At 33.4% G+C, this 24,102-nt stretch overlaps 1 protein-coding gene across 1 annotated transcript; it reads left to right on the forward strand.

Annotated features, from left to right (window-relative positions):
- Window positions 1-15,544: 15,544 nt before the first annotated feature.
- On the forward strand, window positions 15,545-19,220 carry LOC112525959 (homeobox-leucine zipper protein HDG11-like). The gene is made up of 10 exons (XM_025136294.1): window positions 15,545-15,663; window positions 15,760-15,877; window positions 15,993-16,181; window positions 16,624-17,136; window positions 17,223-17,324; window positions 17,409-17,621; window positions 17,702-17,882; window positions 17,962-18,230; window positions 18,315-18,404; window positions 18,627-19,220. Exons 1-10 carry the CDS (start codon window positions 15,545-15,547, stop codon window positions 19,038-19,040), a joined length of 2,208 nt encoding a protein of 735 aa, XP_024992062.1. The 3' UTR covers window positions 19,041-19,220.
- Window positions 19,221-24,102: the final 4,882 nt, after the last annotated feature.

Raw genomic sequence — 24,102 nt, forward strand, 5'->3', positions numbered from 1 at the left:
TTAAGTCCTATAAAATAGTCTATTGAGATGCTTAGAGATTGAGGGTGTCCTATAAACTCAATTTTGTTGTAGTGAAAACAAGAGGTTTTATTTTTTATTTTTACAAATAAATAATATTACAGATAAAAAAATGCGATACAGGTAAAATAACATGCAAGAATATTTACATGCAACCAATGTCAACTCATTTGAGTTGTATTTAGTTTGTGTATTTAATTCATATATGCATGTGTTATCATTTTTATACTTTGTTATTTGTTGGTATTGTTTGAGTCCTCATTTTGCATGTCTTTGCATGTATTTTTATAATAGGAAGATAGACTATTTAAGCTAACGTCATGTTTTGGATCACCCTCTAAAGAAAGTACTGAGTAGGATTTAAGTTTATATAAGTGTTTACCCTTTACATATGATTCTATAACCTCCTTCATTAACTTTCCCCGGGTATCAGAGCAACGTTTACAATCCTAAATTTTTACATTGTAAGCTCATTTGATCACAAATGATTGGTCAAAAATAATATTGCTATGAACTTCAATTGATCAGATGAAAATTGATCAAAAATAAATTTTCAATTAAGTACATGAACAATTAAGGAGTGATGCAAAAATCAGATTATTCAAAGAAATATTGAGAGAAATGAATGAAGATCTATAAGAACAAGTTTACAGATAAAGAAATCAAAGAATTAAGAAATGTGTATCAATCAAAAAATTATTTACAAATAAGCTCAGAAGACAACATTGAATACAAACGAACGTATTATCACTGAAAATGATTTATAATTTTAGAGACGCGATAATAACAATTTGAAGAATAGCTAAAACAGGTATTGAAAATATGTACGAAGAGAAAATACGCAAGTAAGATCTCAAAGAAATACCTGTTAAGAAAAGATACTTGTTTCCAAAAAAAAAAAAAAAATTAAAATCGCACTTCTTAGAAATGAAAAACATTTAAGTTCAAAGAAATGGTTTGAGCATTTACGAAAACAATTTTATACACACATAAGTTGTTGTTCTTCAATGCATATTTGGAGAAAGTTAAGAATTACATACCTGACAAGCATGATAAATCAGATGCTTATGAATGTGATGAAATCCCCCTAGATGTTACATCTCAAAAACACTCAAACAAGTTATTAGAATATTTTGCACTTAAGCAGAATAAGATCAAATACAAATAAACACATTAAGCTCAGACTGAGTCCTAAATTGACACCAATTGTGATCCCAGATTCTAATCTAAACAATCAATTCAATCAATGATCAAGAATAGGATGATGATGATGTAAATCAGTCGGCTTGCTTGCTCGTATTTCTCAAACAGTTTTGATACAGGTTCTTGATCTCTCACACAATTACAAAAAATTCTCTCAATTAATATGTATGAATGATTCTAACTGCCAACTAACAAAACTAACAAACTACTATTTATAATAGCTTCCTAAAACAAAAAGTAACTACCTTACTATAAAAGGAAACAACAACACCAAACTATTACAAAACATTATAAAACAATTTCAGCACTGAGACTTGAATACAACATTTTTGTTCCAACGTAAGGATATGGACAATTGTGTCCATTCATCACCAAAACTTTTGAGGAATAACACATTATTTTCCTCCTTTGTTTTTGCAATGTCATTTCTACGACAGGATTGATCAATGTGTTGAAGCGGTCATATGTTTTCTTAATTGGTTCGTCAACTAATGCTTTGAAATTTGTGTATTCATTCAGGCATTAGGCCCTTCTGTTCTTTCTGGTCTTAGCTCATCCTTCAAGTTCGCTTGCCAACTCATCCCAGATTTCCTTGGCGGTAGTACAGGCGTCCAGAGATTGAAAATTCTCATCAGAGATTGCCATTATTAGCAATCTCTTTGCCTTTTTATCATCTTCTACCCTTTCAATGTCTTCTTCATCCCAAACGCTTTCTTCCTTCACCACATAGTAAGCAACTACTTCTTCTATGGTGCCATTTCCGGGCACTCTGGGAATTAAAGTCTGGGGAATAAGGACCTTCCAGGACAGATCTGAAAAGATTCCTGTCCTTCCCCGCGAAGAAGTTTATCATTCTTATCTTCCATTGAGGATACTCTTTTCGTTGAGGAGTTGGAGGTTTGATGAGAGAACTAACACTGTATGTAGAATTTCAGTTGGCCATTGAGAGAATTTTTCGAAGAATTTGAGAAATAAGAAGAGAAAAAAATTGAGAGATTTGAATACTTAGATTCAAATTGATCGTTTTGATTGAAAATCAATCAGTTCGCTCTGATACCAATTGTTGATCTTAGATCTCTCAATATAACACGAAGATTTATGATTAAGAACCTAAATCTATCGTATAAATGAAGAAAGTGAAGAACAACTTAAATGATATTCAAGAAAGTATGAAGCTCAAGTAATTTCACTATAATAAAGATAATAAGAAGGTTGCTTAAATTATAAGACATATGAGTGCTATTTATACTAGCAATCTAGTCTAAGAGATAACAATCTAGTATAAGATATTTATGAGATAAACATGAAGAGGATATCTATCTAGAAGGATGGGTATTATCTGTAACTACCTAGAGTAACAGAATTCATGACAACTATGCGTCATCTCCAACTGTCTTTAGGTAGCGTGTCCAATCAGGATTCTTCATGTATTAGCTTGCAAGAGTATATCTGATCGAACTATATTGACACTTGACAATTCTTCAGTTGCTGTAAACCAGAGGGGTTATGGAAAGGCTAAGTTCATCGACCTGATGAACTCTTCATAAGTGGATGATTATCAGGTTAAGTACTTCAGGCCTTCATAGCCTCTCTGTACCTTTCATCGCATCTCTGGTTTGTTTTCAACACTTAGAATCTTTTCAGCTCCTTCTTCCATCGGGTCTCCAGACTTCTATACTTCGTACATTTTTCATTACTTTTTCATATGAGAATTATGGGGTGTAACAAATCTCCCAAAGGTATCGGCTTAAATCCAACTTCAATTCTTTGAACCAGAAAATCAGGCATTCTAATGACACTTCATCAATTGATCTATGTTCGGGCAAATTTTAGAATCAACATCATAGAAATTACAAAAATATACTCATATCTAATTCTTAACTCCATAAACAAGAAAAATATAATATAGGAAATAATTATCGGTACAAAAATGATTTTGTGACGGTTCTGCGACGATTTGTTTTAAAACAGTTGCTAGGAGTCATACATTAAACTACAAAGTTGTTTTTGCAACTGTTTAACTAAAATTTCGTTAACATTAACAAACACCTTAAAACAAAACTATGGCCTTAGGACACCATTTAGTAACGGTTATTTTATGTTGTGACGGTTATTATCCGTTACCATACTTATGGCAACAAAATTTTGTTAATTGTTACCAAAGGTGAAATACATATAGTAACTAATTAAAAGAGGGAGTGGGCCCGTATGTATCTCACAGGAATATAACACGTGCTACAAACCACGGTATCATGGTTTACCTAATTAGCCGCCGACAAAAGTCGCATGTTTTTGTGGCAATGAATATTATTATTTCATATCACTGAAAAGTAGCTTATGACAATGTTTTTGAAAATTTAGCAAAACCGCATGTCATAAACTTGCAACAGTTTTTGTCACCTTGTCACAAAAAGGTAGGTTATGACAGCATTTCATAAGTTTAGAAGTGTTTGAGATTGCTTATTTAAAACAACTTGTTAATTTATTATAAGTTAGAAGAGTTTAATTTCTTTAAAAACTTTTTATTATCGGTTTGACATTGGTATAAGTTGTTTATCCAAACACTCAAAAGTGTTTATTACCGATGCTACACAGAAATAAGTCAATAAGTTATTTTTATAAACAATCTCATACACCCCCTTAGTGTAATCATATGCCATGAATTAGCAAAGTTATTGCATATCATTCAAAGGTAGTTTATGGCAACACTTACAAAACTTTCGTGTAACCATATGTTACAAATTGATAACGGTTTTTGTTATTTTGTGTCACGAAAAGTGAGTTTATGGCTACGGTTTTGAAAATTTCAGGGTAAGCATATATCGTTAATTAATGGCAATGGTTTTTGTTATTTCAAGTTAGCAAAAGATAGTTTATGGCAACGGTTTGAAGTTTTAGCATAATAATATATATATATATATATATATATATATGTAAGAATTGACAACAAGTTAATTGGTTATTTCGTATCTCCAAATACGAAAAATTAGTTTCCGGCAACGGTTTGAAAACCAACCAAACGATAAACGCGTGGTTTGGAATGTTTTGAGGGAACCACACGAGATTAGCCGAGGGCACACAATCGCTTTGCACTCTTTAACAACCTTGTCTTCTACTCCCATATTGCACATATGGTCTGCACTTGATGAAAGAAGTGCAAGTTTTTCAAGATACTTAAGCATATATCTACATATATTTTATCATCAGCATGCTTAATTAGTCTTAAGCACATATACTAGAGATGAAGTAAGCTCAGACCAACAAAGTTTGTAGTTTCTTCATTTTGTCCATTGCTTTTTTTTTTATTAACCTGGATATCCAACCCGGTATGCGAGCTGACCAATCCTTAGGCAACCACCTGCTTTGCAAATAGCCCAGAGTCACCACATTTGAACCTCCGTGGCCACAATGGGGGTTTTTATTCTTACTTGGACTGAACCTGAGACCTTCTGGTACTTTTGACCTTTGGAGCCAAGCTCAAATCAATCAGACACCACCCTTGTCCATTGATTTGAGGATTCATCATGTTGGTTTTCACGATCCGTAGGCTTAGGGTTTTCTTCGTGTTAATCCTTCGACGTACAGTTATTGTATGTCGTGGTTGCCATGAGCAGTGCCAGATGTGGAATGGGCTCCCTCCCAAACCTCAATTACCCACTTGAATCTTTATTTATTCATACCAATTCTTCTTTTTCTTACTTTATAAATGTCATTTTTTCTAAAGATTCTAAAATAAACACGCTAATTTATTGAATACAAAAAACAATTATGATAAAAAAATTTCATGTATTTTCAAATGACTTTTCTTATTTATATGGTTATCTACATACATCTTGTATTAATTTATTTGTATATATTTATTTGTATAAATATAGACGTAGTTATGGTGTTTACAGTTGTGTACAAAATGAGTATGATTGGAGATTCAGTTTATCTGTTCATTTAAAAACTAGGGTTATATAAATAAAGAGATATATATAGGGAAACTATTCAGTCTATGGGGATATTAAAGGAAGACATCATAAAGTCTCCTGTGAATTCAAATTAATAACTTTATGCAATGATGTTCAAATTAGTAAGTTTATGTAATGATGTTCTCTGTTATTAACAACTAAATATAACCCATATTTATCTGATGGGTCGTTTACTAAACCCTTACTTGGTAAGTGCTTATCGGATAAATTTTCTTATCGGATGAACATGACAAGGGTCAAGAATCTTATCGGGTAAGAACAATGAGAGGGATGGAGAGTATTACCCGGTAGGTGAAGATGACGACTGAATTTGTTTGGGCGAAAATTCATGAATACCAATTTGTTATTACCCATATTCATGAATACCAATTTTTGTGCTTCACCTGCATGTTACTGAATTTGCTGTCTGCATCTGCAAAGAAGAGGCAGGAAATAGCTGAACAAGTAAAGTCGATGGTGACCATGGTTTTGAGACCTAACATGATGTGTTCTTTATAAATCTGGATGGATGTAACATAGTTTTATAGAATGCATGTTATCGTTTGTCTTGAAAGAACTTGTCCTTTATATAACGAATTTTGTATTGTTCATGTTTGGGATTTTTATGTTGTTTTTATTATGTCATCTATATATAATTATATATGTTTGGGCGAAAATTCGTAACCTCAACCGATGAGGATATTATCCTCGACTTGATTACCTTCACTGAATAGTCGTTAATATATTCGATGATGCTATTATCTACGACAGAAGATCATCAAACGCCAAGATCGTAGTTATTTATATGCGACTAATACTAATGTCTAATTATCCTCAACGACCATATCTTTCTTATTTATTGATATTCAATTCATTTTTGCATAAGGCGTAACCGACGACCACTATTACATCATCAAGAGATGACTGTTACCGCCATTATGGCAATTAAACACAATTGTTACTCAAGCTATTAGCTACCTATAAACAGGCTCAAGAGCATTCAAACAGACACTACAACAATAGTCGCATTACTGAGGAGAATAAACTTCAAGCTCATCTGAATAAATATTCATCGCATTTCTTAATTACATTTATATATGACACATTGTGCTTATCCATGATCTGTAATTGTAATAAGTATTATTAAGGACGACATCCCTCATTGACGCCCATAGTGCATCGATGATAACTCCGATTGTTCGCGATTTTTACTCTTGATGGGGTTTTCCACGTCACCAAAATCTTTGCCTTGTTTATTATTTCCGTTGTTTGCCTTGTTTATTTTGCAAGTTCTATCTATAGTTGATTAGCTCCGCAATCCAAATCTCAAATTATATTAAGTATAATTTTTGGTATAAACAGTTTGGGCCCACGGGGAGGATACATCTAAGGATTCTCCTTCGAAATAAACAAGTTTCTTCCAGACTAATATTTTATCTTCTTCACAGACGATAAAATGGCTTCTACAGGTTTTAGTCAAGATATTGTTACAATAATGCAAGCTTAAATAGATGTTGGTCGACAACAAATTGCTTAGTCGAATAAAAAACTGTTGGTTCCATTAGGGTCTACAAGAGTTTTATAGGAACAGTTTGTAGAAGGAGGGGGGATGAATACAAACACAAGAAACTTTCCAAATTTAAAATATATATTGATAAAGAAGAATCAATACAAATTTTACAAGATTGTATGTGGAAATATATAAGTTAAAGATAACCTATCTAAAACAATCTAAGTATACACACTAATGATCTTAGCAAAGAGAAAAGATTTGCTGTTAAGAATAAGAAGGAAATGAGTTCTTTCTGGGTAAGATTTTTTTAGAATACTTTAAAAGGGATTCTAACTTGCTTGAAGATAAGCGTATGTGTTCTTAGATGTGTGTGTGTGTGTGTGTGTTCTTTCACGTATGCACGTAAGGATTAAGGTTTAGATATCTCTGTATGGAAATAACACACATCTATTTATATCCATTGCATTAAATGCACATTTAATGCAATACAGTATGGTTTGAACACGCGTCAAACTTTTAGAGAAAAGCTTGTCCTTTGCTACAGTGAATAGTACAAAAGCCTATTCATGAGTAGACATGCTTTCATGAAGTTGGTGGGTAGTAGAGTCAACTAATCGGCTACGTACCGTACTATACTATAGAAAAGGTATGAGTTTGTCCTTTGTGTATGGAAGGACAAGACAAAAGCAATCTTGCACAACAAGCTTCATTTGGTCGTTGAATGCTGGAATAACCCTGAAGGTCTCTTCAACATTCGCTGAGGCTTGAGCAGTCTTCACACATATATTGACCAGGTTATAATCACTAAATACTGCTTCAGATCACGAACCCGCTAGTCTCTAATCTTCAATTTCAGTCTTCGACTTTTGTTGAAGGTTCTTTGCTGTGAGTTTTGTCTTCTTAAAGTATCACTGTCGCTGATGGATTTACAATACATGTCTCAGCGATCACTGAACAGACTCAGTGATGATCGCTGGAATTGAAAGACAGAAATATAATACTTCGTATAATGTAAAAGAGATTATCATCAAATCAATGAGAGAGATGATCAACAAAAACCAGTCTAGTCTTTTGCAAAAATCAACATATACTTCTGCAAATACTGTTGGACCATCTTCTTCGTAATCGTTCCCACTGAATTCCTTGAATATGCCCTCATATACAAGGCCACCTTTCTTCAGTGTCGCAACCATGACCCCACAACGTCAAGTTCTACCCCGCCTCCACCATTTCAACCAAGCATGACTTTCTTTCCTCGAGCCATTACTTGTTATCGTCTATATCCATGACAACTATGCCTACCACATCATTACCCATCCTAAGTATTCCATTCTTTACCCCTGGTGTCCAGGATGATTCTAGGTTGTCACAGAGAAACCTTTTTCATACGGCCGTTAGCCTTAACGCCCAAGGCTTAGGAATAACTTCTCCTTTTATGTCTATTCCTCAGCCAACCAAAAGACGATCTCACAACTCGTCACCTAAAACTATTGGAAGAACAAAACGAGGAACTTCCGACGTGTTATCCAAACTTCCCAGAGCCACTGTCCAGTAGACGTAGAACCCCTGCTTGTTTTCAAGCATCACTTTTTACCAAGCACATAACCTTGGTCGACATTCTTAAAAAAAATATAACATCCCAACCTTCAGTTGTAAATATTCTGGTACCCAAGAAGCATGCGGGCCAATATAAACTGTTAATGTGGACCGCCTCAATTCCACAAAATTACCAAGAGGTTTGCATGTGCAAAAAACTTTGGAACTACATTAACTAGAGCAACATTACAATAACTTAAAAATCTAAAGCTAAAATCCATAAACTTGTTTCTTCGATCTGGTCAATAAAATTTTCCAACTATTTGCGAGTAGCTGTAAAATGTAAAAAACAACCTAGTGATTTATATTAATTCACACAAAAATAATGGACAACATGTACGCAGTTACTTCAACTAGTATAATTCAGAAATCATCAGCATCCGTTACCGCGACGTACGAACACATATCGAAGTATACAAATGAATACTAGAGGAAGAATCAGAACAATATATGAATCTAACCAAATATCCATTTGAGACCTTCGAAAAAACTTAAGGTCCGTGACACTCACTTACATGCTTATCGAAGATAACATTATGATTCAAAAAGAACATAGCAACAACAAATGACCCAAAGGGACTGTATATTGTAACAAATGACAAACTTTCCTCTAAAAGCTTGTCACGTGCCCTATACCTTTTAAATTGCATTTAATGCAATAGGTATAAATAGCTTAGTAGTTCTCCTCTCAGTTATCATCTTCTTCACTCTAAACTTACCTAAGAAGTTACTTCTCTCTCTATTCAATGTCTAATAGAAAGACCCACTTTAACAAGTGAAAAACACATTTTTTTTCTTACCTTATTTCTTGTAGCAATTCTTTTCTTGTTGCTATCTGTAATTTTGTGTGTATCATAGATTGTTTAGATAGGTTCTGTAAAATTAATTTCTTATTGCTATCTTTAATATGTAGCAAGTCTTTTCTTCCGTAAACAAGCTGTAAAATTTGTATTGATCTTCTTTATCAATATATAATTTTTAAAAGTGAAAGTTACTGTGTTTTTATTCATCCCCTTTTTTACAAACTGTTACCTATAAACTCTTGTAGATCCGACTGAGACCAACAAGTAGTATCAGAGCAGTGTTTGCTTTTGTATTGTATTGTTGTTTTATTGGTGTTTTACTATCTATTTTTCTCTAGATACTTTATTCCTCTCAAAATAGATTTGCAAAACACTAGCACAAACTTTTACGATAATGGCTCTCTTGTCAAACCTCCTCGATTTATTAGAGACAACTTTAGTCTCTAGAAAAATCGGATGTCTCTCTTCTTGGAAGGTGTGAATCCTGATATTTCATACTATATAAAGAATGGACCATATGGTTCATCCACTATCTCTGCATCAGTTCTTGCAACTGCTACGACTGCTGCGATTCCTGAACTGCAGATTAAAGCTCCCGCATCAATGGAGTGATGAAGACAAGAAGAAGGTGGCTTTAGACACTCGTGCAAGGTCTATAACAGCCATGGGTCTTCCTGACGAGGTTTATCACTCTGTGGTGAAGCTTAAAACCTCGAAATCCATATGGGACACTCTACGTATTCAATATGAAGGTACTTCTGAAGTACAAAAATCGATGAAGATTAATCTAGTAAGACAATATGAAAGTTTTCTTTGTGAAAAAACTGAATATTTGTCTGAAGTACATGCTAGTACTTACAAATTATTTTTTCAAATGGATAGAAGTTGTTGCCTTTTCCTAATTTAGGGACAAGGAAGTCCTGTCTTTTATCCAAACCAACATTATTTGCATAATCAAAATCCCATCAAAAATTATGTGTGACAATAGATTAAACTTCATCAGCTACAAGACTAGTTGATTCTGTAAGGAGCGACATATAAAATTGATTACATCCACCCCTTATTATCCCAAATCAAATGGACTAGATAAATCCAACAATAAAATTGTTATCAATTTGATAAATAAAAGATTGAAAGGTGCCATGGGTAAGTGGGTCGAAGAGTTTCCCTCAATCCTATAGGATAGTCATATGACTCCTCGTACATTAACACGTCACACCCCTTTCCCATTAGTTTATGGATGTGAGGGAGTGTTTCTTGTTGATGCTAAATTTCTGGTCACACGACATCAGTCGGTCTACTACAACTTAGTTGATCTAAGTTATGACATTGATGCACTCGAAGAAGGGAGAGAATCAGAGTAAATAAAAATGGCCTCCCACCAGCAGATGGTCGCACGATATTTCAACAAAAATGTCAAGATGAAAGTCTTTCATGTAGGTGATTACGTCCTACGATGAATTTTTCAAAACATTAAAGAACTTAATGTAGGTAAACTTTCCACTAGCTGATAATCTTTCAAAAATGTTTTCTTTTCATCATACTTTTCAGTTTTTGAAGGCTATGGAAGAAGCATTGTATATTGGTTGATCCGGGATCCAAGGATCATCTATAACAAGTTGTAATCGTTCTGATTAGTAATAAAATAAATCTCTCTCTTCTTGTAGACGTACACTATCACCGCGATAATGTAACCATGTTAAATCTTGTTGTCTCCATTTATGTGTCATTTAATAATTTTTTATACATTGCTTGTTTGCTACATTTTTTATGCTCGTGGATGGGTATACTTGATTGGATCAATGTTTGTATCATTTCGATCTTGTTTATATGTCTTATTGTGAATCCAAACCCTATAATTCATATCATAGTTTACATAACTAGATTTGAAGTTGTGTATATTGAATTGCAAACCAAGCACTCTTAAAAATGTATAGTCAAGAGGAAAATTATTTTTCATCGACCCAAGTCCTATCGAAAAGGATCTTATAACTTTATAAAGGGTTAGTATATCAGTTAAGATTTGGAATGAGGAGAATGACTTTGGTAAATGGTAGTTCACATGAAAGTGGCACTTCGAAAGAATGGAGTTCTCTATTGGTTTTTGCACTAGATAAGTTGAATTCAAACATCTCTGATTTCAAGTTACATGAAATGAAGGAAAGGGCATTCACTACTCTTTATCTGGCAATGGAATAAAACGTGATATCTGGAATAGCTTTAGAAACGACAATAAAGGGGATTTGGAACGGATTGGAAGAACTTTGTGTGACGAAATCTTTGACTAACAGATTGATTATGATGTGGTCGTGTCATCTTTTCAAAATGAAAAAAGGTACAACAACTAAAAATCACTTGATTGCATTTAAAAAATCTTATTATGAGGAAGAAAGCAACACATGCGCCTCTAGTTCAAGAGATAGAAGCACTATGGTTTTTGTTACCATCTCTTCTCGACAAGATTACCCTTTTTGCTAATAATTTGATATACGATAGAGATACCATTTCTTCTGTTAGAAGTGAAGACATGTATACTATGTGAAGATCATTAACTCAAATAAGAGTCAAGAATAGTTCCTGGGATAACAATGAAAGTTATGGCTTGTATGTTGAATGAAACCAAGATGATGAACAAGCAAACAAGATAAGGAATGAGTAGTACTCTCAGTCCCACAAACCTAGTTATTATAGGAAATCGATGCAACATGGCAACTGTAACTACTTCTACCAAACCAGGTTATTGGTAAAATGCAATCTAAGTCTCAAACATAAGGGCAAGAATGAAGTCGAATCATCAACGATAGTAACCAAACAAGAAGAATGGAATACTTTCTCAACTATAGTAACACCAATTACTAGGTGACAAGTGATGGGTGTTGGATACTAAGGTATCCTGTCACCATTCCATGATTGTTTCTTTACATTTGAAAAGCTTGAAGAAAACAAAATATATCAGAAACAACACTTCATGTGTACTCAAGGTATCAGTACTACAATAATAATAAAAAACTGACAGTTGTATTAGAATTTTGAAGAATGTCAAATACATATCATCTATGACTCGTTTTATGATATTTGTTGGCCAACTATCAAAATTTAGTTGCAAGATTCCAATTGAGGATTTGCGTGTCTCCAATGGAACTTATTGAGATGAAAGACGAACAAGCATAAAATAATATTTTTCATCTCGTCAGTGAGATAATTATTTCTAACATGTGTGTTGTGGATAGCTTGAAGAATCTGTATGCTACTCGTGTTTGGCATCTGAGACTTCTAGGACACGTGTTAGAGAAGAATTTGGTCGTTCACTCACCTCGATACTGAAACCACGTTAAATCTTGTTGTCTTGATTGGCTTGTCATTTGGTATTTGATCATATGTTTTATGTTTCGTGTATACAAGCCATACTATCATTCACATTATTTAGATCTTATTTATCCACATTTATTGTATTGGGTCATTTGTTTGCATAAACAATGTGTGCTTACACACAAACATATCACTTTTATTAGTGAATTGTGCATTCTCTCCTCGATTCATAATACCAAGGCATCTTTCTCAACATGGATATAATCAACGTTAAATTAGCAAAAAAGGATATCAATAAATTGAAACCTAACCCTATAAAAATCTATGATGATTCATAATTACTTGTTAATCCGAAAGGCCTTTAAACTACAAAATTTCTCAGTATCCTTCCACAACCGATACATTATTCCAAATGAACGACCTTTCACCCGTTCCAAAATACGCCCAAACCACAGTTTTTGTCCATGACCCACTGAATATTTCTCTCTTTAAAACCCGTCCACCCGTTAACACTTTGAGCTAGGCCCCATGAAAACAATATGTTCGGGCTAAGCATTTCTTCATACTTTCACGGCTTTCAATAATCAATCATTTCTTTACGTGAAAATACAAAATCATTATCTACTTTATATATTTAATTCGATAAATTGTATGAAAATAAAACGTATTATGGTCTTGTTCTTATTTTGTTTATCAAACTTTTAAAACCTTTATTGTAGTACTTCTCAATGTAACATTTGGTTGTATTGCAATTCTAGTTCCAATAATAACCCCAATTGATTTGGATGCCATGCGTGTGGTTGGAAGACATAAATATTGGTACCATCAGGGTCATAATTGTAAAACTACAACCCAATTAGCTCTTCCGAGTCATGTCGAGATTCAAAGCTGGAAGAGTGTTGTTCTACTTACAAACAGTCATAAAAGCTCCTAAAAACAACTGTACATCTACTTGCAATTATTACAAATTATAAACCCTCTAACCACTTGTTAGGGCTAGCTTTTTTGTTTTATTTTCGTCATCCAAAATATTTTATCTCGTTAAACTCGACGATAATAAGAAAAATATATCTTAAAAAGTTGATAGCATCGGTACAATCGATTCAAATGTAATACATGTTTCTAATATTACCAACTTACTGCAACAAAATCGGCGTTTTATGATGATCACCAAGTGTCTCCGTGGTTGGAAGTTTTATATATTAGTAAAATATTTGATGAAACTTATAGGTTTATAAGAATAACAATTGTGTGATATACCATACAGCAGCCTCATAATAGATTAATTATTAAGGGGTTGTTTGACAATTGTTGAATGGTTTAGTGCAAAATGATTAAGTGGTCAGAATGATTAAGAGACTCTTATGATATAGTGCAAAATGAAAATATAATTGTTTGATAATTAAGTATAATGAAATTAGGGCTCTTAATGGTTCAAGGAGATCCAAGATACAAAATCATTGAAAGAGTTTTAGAACCATTAAGAGGCAGACTTTTTTTTTGCCAAACAAGATTTACATCTTAATGATTCAGAGAACACCTCTTAATGGAACTATTTATTAAGATGTAAACAAACAACCCCTAAGACAAGGTTAGCTAATTATCTAACAAGTTTTATCGACGAAGTTAGATAAACTAATAAAACAATAAATCGTCTTATTAATCATTTTGCATGACATTTTTGAAAAAAAAATGTCATGTATAACAAGTTTTATTTAAAAAAAAGTTCATACAACAATTTTCAGAAATTGTGTATATAGAAAAGGAAACAAGACGATTGATTTCATGTGTTCTATTAATTGTTCTCATTTTGTTGACAAAAGTTATTAAGCTGCCTAACTTTGTTATGTATGATGTATAGTCGTTAATCCTATAAAATTAAAGTGTATGTTAAAGTAACTATATAAACAACATAGGACAAGGACGTTTCAATTTTTTTGGAGATCCTGCTACATCCAGAATTTTTGATTACATTGCATAAATGAGATAACAGAGAATATATGTTAAGAACAAAAATGGGTTAAACCTAAAACGATTAACCATCTGAAACTAAACTTTAACCATTAATGATTTGAATAAAACCAAACAATTAATGGTTTAAAACCTAAATAACTCAGCTATGGTTTTACATAGGTCGATAAAAAGACCTAAATCTCACATTTAACATGCTAAGAGACAACTCTAATACAGAATTTGAGATCAAATGTGAGACGTTTCTCTTTGAAAAATGCAAATACCAATCATCGATCTCCAAACTCCATGTTTCATTTATGTCTTACCAATCGACCCTTTTTATTTAACATAATTTTAAAAAATTCCTATTTATATTGTATGAGTTAAAAAAAAATTGATTAACCTGGATACTCGTTCTGCGAGCCGACTAATCTCAGGGTGACCACCTGCTTTGCAGAAAGCCCAGAGTTATCGCATTTGAACCTTCGTATCCACAAGGGTTTTTATTCCTCCTTCGATTTGAACCTGAGACCTCTTAGTATTTTTGATATTTGGAGCCAAACTCAAATCAATCAGGCATCACTCTTGAAGTTGAGTTTAAAAATTTAATGATATATCAAAGTTTAATTGATTTAAAGACATAAAATTTAGGTACAAAATGATTTGTATTCCAATCTTGCAACATAATGAGGCAAACCTTACCTAGTTAATGTTGAGGCTTGGTGGGTCTTGAAAAACCAAGCTAAAAAACCCTTGTAATTACGTTACCACCTTCCTCTCCAACCCCTTAAGTTATTCCCTTCTCATTTTTGAAGCATTTACTCTCTTTCTCTCTCAGACACCCCCACAATCTTCTCCCTTCTCTCTCTTTATATATCACTCTCACAAATATATACATATATATATATATACTATATATATATATATATATCCAAACTTATGTGTGTGTATATCAGGAAGTCTCCGGCCGTTACCCATGCGTTTCTCACCGGAAAGTCAAACTTGTTTCTCCGGTATTCAAGTTTTTCTCCGATTGCTTTCTACGTTGATGGTTCTATTGTATATATACTACCGGTAGTACAAGAGAGATAATGAGATTAATTAGTATAAGATGCAGGTTGTAATGTGTATTTATTCGGTAATTTCAGTATAACTAGTAACATTATTGAAAGGCCTCTTGTGGGAGACAAGAGGCAATGGATTACGGGAGTGGTGGAGGACCTGGTGGCTCTGGCGGTGGCAGCCACCATGATTCCTCTGATAAGAAGAAACGTTACCACCGCCACACTGCTCTTCAGATTCAGATACTTGAATCGTAAGACTTCATTAATTTTACTTCATGTTCTTAGCTTCTTGCCACTGTATTATCAGTTCTTACTCATTTTTTTTTTCCTCGGGTGAAAACTCGTAGAACTTTTAAAGAATGCCCCCATCCAGATGAGAAAACCAGAATGCAGTTAAGCAGAGAGTTGGGTTTGGCTCCTCGACAAATTAAGTTTTGGTTTCAAAATAGACGAACCCAAATGAAGGTTTTCATCTTCTCTCTCTCTCTCTAGATGTGTTTATATGTGCATACATATATATATATATACACATATACATATATAGCCAATCTGCAGGCTTTGATTTCTAGCTTTTGTTTAGGCACAACATGAACGAGCAGACAACTGTGCGTTGAGAGCTGAGAACGACAAGATACGCTACGAAAACATAGTGATACGAGAGGCACTGAAGAACTTGGTGTGCCCAACATGTGGTGGTCCTCCGATTGGAGAAGATTGTTATTTCGATGAACAAAAACTTCGTTTTGAGAATGCCCAGTTGAAAGAAGAGGTAATTTATCAATCACAGTTCTCTTTGTTTTGAGTTTTAATCGGCTACAGACAAACCATTAAACCGGTAGTAAACATAATAACCCCCTCTCTCTCTCTCTCTCTCTAAAATGGCTCTTTTAGAGAGATTCAAAGGGATTCTAGATATTCATACTTTCATTTTTGTTTTGTATATGATGTGCATGAAGCTGTAAAAAGGTTTGACGTTATGTACTCTTTCTGCTTTGAATTCAATGATGATTGTGGCGCATGTGACGATTCACAAGTTTACCATCACTATGTAGTTTTCTATCTGTTTTAGCATATGTTTGTTGGCTTCTTTTTATCTGATTCTTGCATATGATGCCATGGAATCCATGTGCGTTCATGTTTTGGAAAAGATTGGAGAGATATACGAAACAGTACTAGATCGAATTCACTTATCGGGTAAATTCATTTTACAGCTGGATCGAGTCTCGAGCATTGCGGCCAAGTACATAGGGAGACCGATGTCGCAACTCCCACCAGTACAGCCCATTCACATGTCTTCACTCGACTTATCCATGGCTACTTACGGTGGAAGTACAGCAAACCGGATGGTGATGATGAACAGTGCTGGTCCGTCTTTAGATCTCGATCTTCTCACGGGCTCCGCCATGGGTGCATCCTCGAGCTCCATTAATCCCGACCCTCCGTTCCACAGCAGTCTGCACCTTTCCGACATGGATAAGTCTGTGATAGCCGATATTGCTAGTAATGCCATGGATGAACTGATCAGGCTGTTGCAAACCAACGAGCCATTGTGGACGCAATCTCGAAAGGATGGGACGGATGTTCTTAATCTTGATAACTACAAGCGGGTTTTCCCACGGCCTAATGATAACTTGAAGAACCCTAATGTTAGAATCGAAGCATCTAGGGTTTCCGGTGTTGTGATGATGAACAGTTTGCAATTGGTGGACATGTTTCTAGACTCGGTTAAGTAACTTTTCGTTTAAATACTAATCGTTTATCGCTTTCAATCACTTTTACACGAGACTGATCGATCCAGTTTTACTACCAGACTAAATGGATCGACATTTTTCCGACAATCGTGTCAAAAGCTCGTACGATCGAAGTAATTTCATCTGGATTGTTGAGTTCTCAAAATGGCTCTTTGCAACTGGTACTTTCCTTCAGAGCTGAATGATTTCTTCTTATATACTTCTAGTTTTCTTTTCTTTTCTTACAGTTTCTTGATCTTTCCCAGATGTATGAAGAATTACAGGTGCTTTCTCCGCTAGTCTCTACCCGACAGTTCTATTTTCTTCGATTTTGTCAGCAAATCGAGCAAGGATCGTGGGCGATCGTTAATGTTTCATACAATCTTCCTCAGTATAATCCATACGCTCAATCGCAATTTAAAGCACACCGCCTTCCTTCGGGCTGTTTGATTCAAGAAATGCCCAACGGTTACTCGAAGGTTTGCGAATCTTGATTAATTATCTTGTTAGTAGAAGTTAACGAGTTCTGAAAATTGTGCTTTTCTGTGGATACGAATAGGTTACATGGGTCGAACATACCGAAGTAGAAGAACTAGCCCCTATCGATCGGCTTTATAGAGATTTTATACACAGTGGTTTGGCATTCGGAGCCAAAAGATGGCTAGCTTGCCTACAAAGGGCATGCGAAAGAAGTGCATCTTTGATGATGGCCAATTCTTCTTCCCATGATCTTGGAGGAGGTATATACAGTTGTTTGATATGATACTATAAACTTAATTAAGTCTCATTAACTTCACAGCTGACATTTTGTTTGATCAGTAATTCCATCGGCCGAAGGAAAGAGGAGCATGATGAAGCTATCACAGAGGATGGTGAACAACTTCTGTTCGAGCATCAATCCTTCTAATGGTCATCAATGGACATCGCTTTCAGGTTTGAATGAGTTTGAGGTTCGAGCCTTTCTACACAAGAGCAACGATCCAGGCCAACCCAACAGCATGGTCCTTAGCGCATCCACCACCATTTGGCTTCCGGTTCCACCACAAAATGTCTTCGATTTCTTTCGTGATGGAAGGACTAGACCTCAGGTATTACTCACATACAGATATATCGAACGTATACGAACTTACAATCTAATGAATATATACATATTTTTTTGGCTTTGTTTACAGTGGGACGTTCTATCGAACCAAAACCCCGTACAAGAAGTCGCACATATCGCAAACGGGACTCATCCGGGAAACTGTATATCCGTCCTCAGGGTAGGAACATTTTCTATCACTATAATGAAATCGGGTTTATAGATATCAAAATTGTCTATATTAGCAAACTAGTAAACTATTTTATAGAATTTATAAAACAAAAAGTTGTGGATCTTATGCAATAAGTTTATAAAAAAGTTTGTGATATGACACTTCTCATCGGTGTCCGTCTAAAAAACTCGTATTATTTCAAAAGTTTCGTCTAACATGATTAACTTTTAGGCATACTCTCCGAGCCAAAACAGCATGTTAATACTACAGGAAAGCTGCACAGACGCATCAGGTTCACTAGTCATCTACTGCCCAGTCGACTTGCCGGCGATCAACATAGCCATGAACGGTGAAGACCCATCCTACATTCCATTACTACCATCAGGTTTCATCATCACCACTGACGGCCACCAAGAGATCACATCAGCTGGTGGTGCTTCCACCAGCAACATGACAGATCACGGCGCTGATCATCGTGGCAGTACATCAACAGGCTCGCTGATAACCGTAGTGTTTCAAATACAAGTAAGCAGCTTGCCGGCTGCCAAAATGAGCCCGGAATCATTAACCACCATTAACAACCTGGTCACAAACACAGTCCACCAAATTAAAGCCTCATTCAACTGTCCTTCTACCACAACCTGATCAAAACCAATCTCTCTCTCTCTTTGTTTAATGTGCGTGGAGTTCGATGAGAATTAAGGGAAGTTTTTGGGGTTAGTTGGGGAAGCTCTTAATGCAGGTTTCATCATCAATGGCGGCAGAAACCGAGTTAATATTATTGCTGCATCATCCTGCTACGGTGCTGGTGGCTATCTGTCATAGTTCATTTACCATCTTCAACTACTACATTCATTTACCTTTCTTGGATTTTGGTTTTATTTTTTCACTTAATGTTTTTCATTTTTATTTTTTTTTTGGGTTTTTGTGGTTCATGTTTTCAAATTTATTGTATTGTAGATCAGAAGAAGAGGGAGTCAAGAACGCACCATACTTGTATTTCCATGTATGGTTTGGGTATTGACTTTGTTTTCAATTCAATCTATTTATATTTAAGCATCCATAAATCTCTTCTTGCTTTCTTTTATCTTGAAGAACGCGATGATCTTTTTTATGTTTGTTTCTTGTACGATTATTTCAGCAAATACACGTTAATGGTCGTCTGTATCATTCAGTACGTACGTTCTCCATGAATTTCTAACGTTATATATCTTGCTTGCTTTGTCCAATCACAATAATCACGGATATGTTTGTCAAACTAGCGGTTAAGCTATATACGTTAGCCATATATAAACTAGTTACGTTTAGTATAAGAACTATTTTTTGAACTAGTTAACAAAGTAAAATGACTTAAAACGAAAATAGAAAGGCGTTTTACGTTAAATATAATGGGTATAATTAAAAAGGGTAAAAAATCCAATAAATTATCATAAGTCGGTTTTTAAAAGGGTAACTTATAAAACAACTCCAACCGTTTTATTTCCGAATGTAGAAAATGTAAATTTTAGAGATTTTATATGGCTTTTACATATTCCGTAAGAAAAATATTTAAAACGAAGAAAACATATAGAAAGATGTAAAAAAAAAAAACTTTAAATTTAGAGTACTCTCCAGAATTAAATGTTTTGGACAAAATATAATTCGTACCCACTCGTAAGACTTTTTGACATTGATCGATCACAAGAGAAATGATTTTACGAATTATATTTTTGATATTTTAATAAAATAATTAACGTAAGAATCTTTAATATCGAGAAGCGATCAGAGTTTAATGTAATTTTTTTAAGATTCTGACCTTTTCAGATGATTTTTCGTACCAGGAAAAAAATTTGGAGAACACGTTGGAGATGCTTTAAGCTAGCTTTTTTTTTATTTATTACCAAAAGGGCTTTTTAAAAAGATCAAAAAATAAGTTAGCTTATAGTTAACAATTAAGCATCCTCTATAGTATCTAGTTTAGAACTTAGGGTTTGTACTTTTGATAAAACAGATAAATTGTAAGGTGTAATAGGATGTAGGGGCCAATATTGTTAAACATTCGCTTTCAGAATCTTTAATCAAATATTATTATAAATAACATTTAATAACGATCAAATACTTGAGCAATTCAACAAAATAAGGAGAACTTATGGACCATAATTAACTCATATAATTAATCTCATGTATATATATATATATCTTGTAACGATTATTGCAAATAATTTGAAAGGAATTTTTCAAATAACATCATATATTTTCATTTAGAACTAAAAAGAATAATACTTTTAATTTCACATGTTAAAATCCTGTTGACATTCTTGAGATCAAAGGAGGGTAGGGGTCAATTTATTTGCCTTTGCTTTATTTCATGGACCACACAGGTTCATGATGTATCAGATGTGTTAATAATCGTCAAGTACTGTGTCTTAATTAATGAAAAATCAGTGTGGTTTTAACATACAAGTATCGTCTTTATGTAAAAAGTCTCTATTTGCGATGGTAAACAGTTATGGATGCATCTCAGGCGTCGTACCCTAGTTTTAATGGATATATTGGTCTTGTTAGCGTGGTTTTACACGTAATGATCAATGTGAAATAAATCAATCATTTTCGGTCTCTGCTTGTGATTATGTTTTTGAATGAACCACATTCTTGTTTTGGAAAGGAAAATTGACTGAGTTTATGTCCGAGATGTTGGTTTACATGGACATCTTAAATGTCCGAGAGATCTCAAAGATGTTTGATGTTGGTTTGCTTGAATACACATTACATATAATTTGAACCAAGGTCAGGCTTTGAGACGACAGAAGATAATTCATCAAGATGGAAAGAACCCGTGATCAACGACTAATGCTCTTAAAGGAAAATAACCACTTGAAACTCTAACATATTCATCGGCTGACTCTTCTTCTTTCATTCTTATGCCTGAGATTGACGGTTTATGTTAGATAATTTGATTTAAATTGGATACAAATGATGTAACTGTGAACGTATAAATATACAATTGATAAATGCTTTTGTTATAAACTCACTACGGAACTATAAGATATGAGTGCATTAAAGTATATACGGATGATCATAACATCATGTTAGCGGCACAATAAATTTGTAAGACGTCAAACATGTAAAGGTCCAAACAAACCGTTGAAGTGTTACAATTATGTGTCATACGTAAAGCGTTACAGTAAGTTTATTTATAAGACGTCTTTAGGGGTCTTAACAAGTTTTTGGACCATTTTAAATAAAACGATCTTAAGCAAGTTTTATATTGTTGAGCCCCACTTAAAAAGAAGATTTGGTGATAGACAAACAATACAATAGAACAGTTAACCAGTTGGGTTAAAGATGAATTGCATCGTTTACATGGCACTGTCGCTGATAGGTATTTGTTAATTGATCTTTGCGTAGGACACTTTTAAAAAATAACCTATAAAATTTATTTTAGAAGTATTTAAAAAACACTTGTTAAGACATTAAAAAACATCCTATAAACAAAAGGCAATACTTTTACATAGAGCATACTCTAATTTGATCTTATAAAATAGTCTGTTAATTACGATATTTTTGTATCATAAACTCAATTATGCTACAGTGTAGAGAATACAAATCCGCTTCTCACAAGAAAACGGATCTTTGATGACCTTTGTCGACGATCATAACCGTTCGGAATTTTTTTTTATGGAATTTAAAACCTTTTCGACGGAATCCAAAAGAATTTCGACTTTGAGTTTTTGTCCAAAATTAAAGTCTATGTAGATTGCGAGGAATTCTCGACGAAAATTGGTCAACCATACTTCAGCATTTTGTTTGGATTTTCAAGGGATTCCTTTAGCGAGTGATTTTCGATGGATGCTTGGTCAACCATCGTTGACCATTTTCGACGTATTTTCATGGGGCGATAATCGAGGATTTTTTGACAGAAATTGTTTTCATCGAAGTTTTGACAAATGTTTTGTCGTCCTTAGGTGCCTACTTTTGACGTTTTTCATGGGATTTTAGATAGAATTCAGCCAAAAATCCATTGAAAATAATATGTATTTAAAAAAAAACAAGTGAAAATATGTATTTCCTTGTATTTTACTATAAATATATCTAAACAGTTCTACAAAATAAATAAACTACACGTTCTCAAACTAAACCATGCATATCAAAACCAAATATTAGTTATTATAAGCATAAGTGTGGTGCCTGATTGGTTTGAGCTTGGCTTCAAAGGTCAAAAGTACTAGGAGGTCTCAATGCTATCTGCAAAGCAGGTGGTCGCCCTGAGATTAGTCAGCTCACATAGCAAGTCGGATATCCAGGTTAATAAAAAAAAATAGTTATTATTCACAAATATGTAGAACTTTAAAATTATCACTTAGACACGTACCCTAGGTCAAATAAGACCAATTAAGGTATATATAAGAAAACTCATTATGAGTCACTTACATCAAAACAGCCAATAAAATCCATCCTGACACACTTAGATATGCTAACGTTCATCAACAATCAAATGACCCATTAATGTATATATATATATAGAGGGGGGATTTACTTTGTAAATCATATTTTTTATACATACCTTACAAACCAATTACATTCATTCATTTTTATGATTAAAGACTACGATTAAAATAAATTATTTTAGTAAATTAAAAAAATAAAAGAAAATAAATTATTATTATTTTCAACAAGAAAGACAAAACGGAAACAAATTGTAAACTGTTGCGATCATTGAAATCATCTTTCCTGTATTCAATCACGTGAACATTTTTGATTGGACACTATGAAACTGTTAATGATGAGACAATATACTATTTAGAAGTGTTGATGATGAAACATAATAAAACTGTTAATGATGAAACAAAACGAAACATAATAAACTGTTAATAATGAATATGTTAATGATGCAACATAATGAAATTGTTAATGATGAATATGTTAATAATGTAACATAATGAAACCATAACATTGGATAGAATGAAACAAAATCAAACTGTTAATGATGGATATGTTAATGATGAAACATAATGAAACTGTTAATGATAAAATATAGTTACCTAGAAACTATAAAAGGGAAGATATTTTAATAAATGATGGAATATAAAAATATTTTTTAATCAACAATTATTGTATATTTTTCAAAGATGACAATTTATATTAATATATTTAATGGATAAATCAATTAAATATTTACGAAAAATGTGCTAGCTAATCAAGATATAATTTATATTTATATAAAATTGAATAATTACCAAATTTATCTATTAGTATTAAATACTTACCAGACATAACTATTGTAATCTCAAAAGACCATAATACCCTTATAATTAAAAATAAAGAAAAACAAAATAATTTATATTATTGGTTGTTATTAGTTTGTATGGTTTGTATAAACTGAGACAGTTTGTATTTGAACGCTCCTTTATTTATATATATATATATATATATATATATATATGAAGATTCGGGGAGAAACCCAAAAAAAAACTGAAAAACATCTTGGTATTTAAAATTGTTTCTTGATTTTTATGCATATTTGCATATTATGCATATGTACATACCGGAAAAAATGCTTACAAATTACTTTTATGCATATGTGAGTAACATCCAAATGAACTATTATCTGGGTGTTCTTCAATTTTTCATAATTTTTGCGGTTCTCTTGAACCTGACCCTATATATATATATATATATATATATATATATATATATATATATATATATATATATATATATATATATA

The sequence above is a fragment of the Cynara cardunculus genome, assembly GCF_001531365.2.
Source record: "Cynara cardunculus var. scolymus isolate 2C chromosome LG 13, CcrdV1, whole genome shotgun sequence".
NCBI classification, from domain to species: domain Eukaryota; kingdom Viridiplantae; phylum Streptophyta; class Magnoliopsida; order Asterales; family Asteraceae; genus Cynara; species Cynara cardunculus.

Excerpts from the sequence above, each read along its gene's own strand:
- LOC112525959 (XM_025136294.1), top strand. The coding sequence starts at position 15,545 with ATGGATTACGGGAGTGGTGGAGGACCTGGTGGCTCTGGCGGTGGCAGC. Across the intron at positions 17,137-17,222 it reads TGGACATGTTTCTAGACTCG|ACTAAATGGATCGACATTTT; the intron begins GTTAAGTAACTT and ends TTTTACTACCAG. Across the intron at positions 17,325-17,408 it reads AAAATGGCTCTTTGCAACTG|ATGTATGAAGAATTACAGGT; the intron begins GTACTTTCCTTC and ends GATCTTTCCCAG.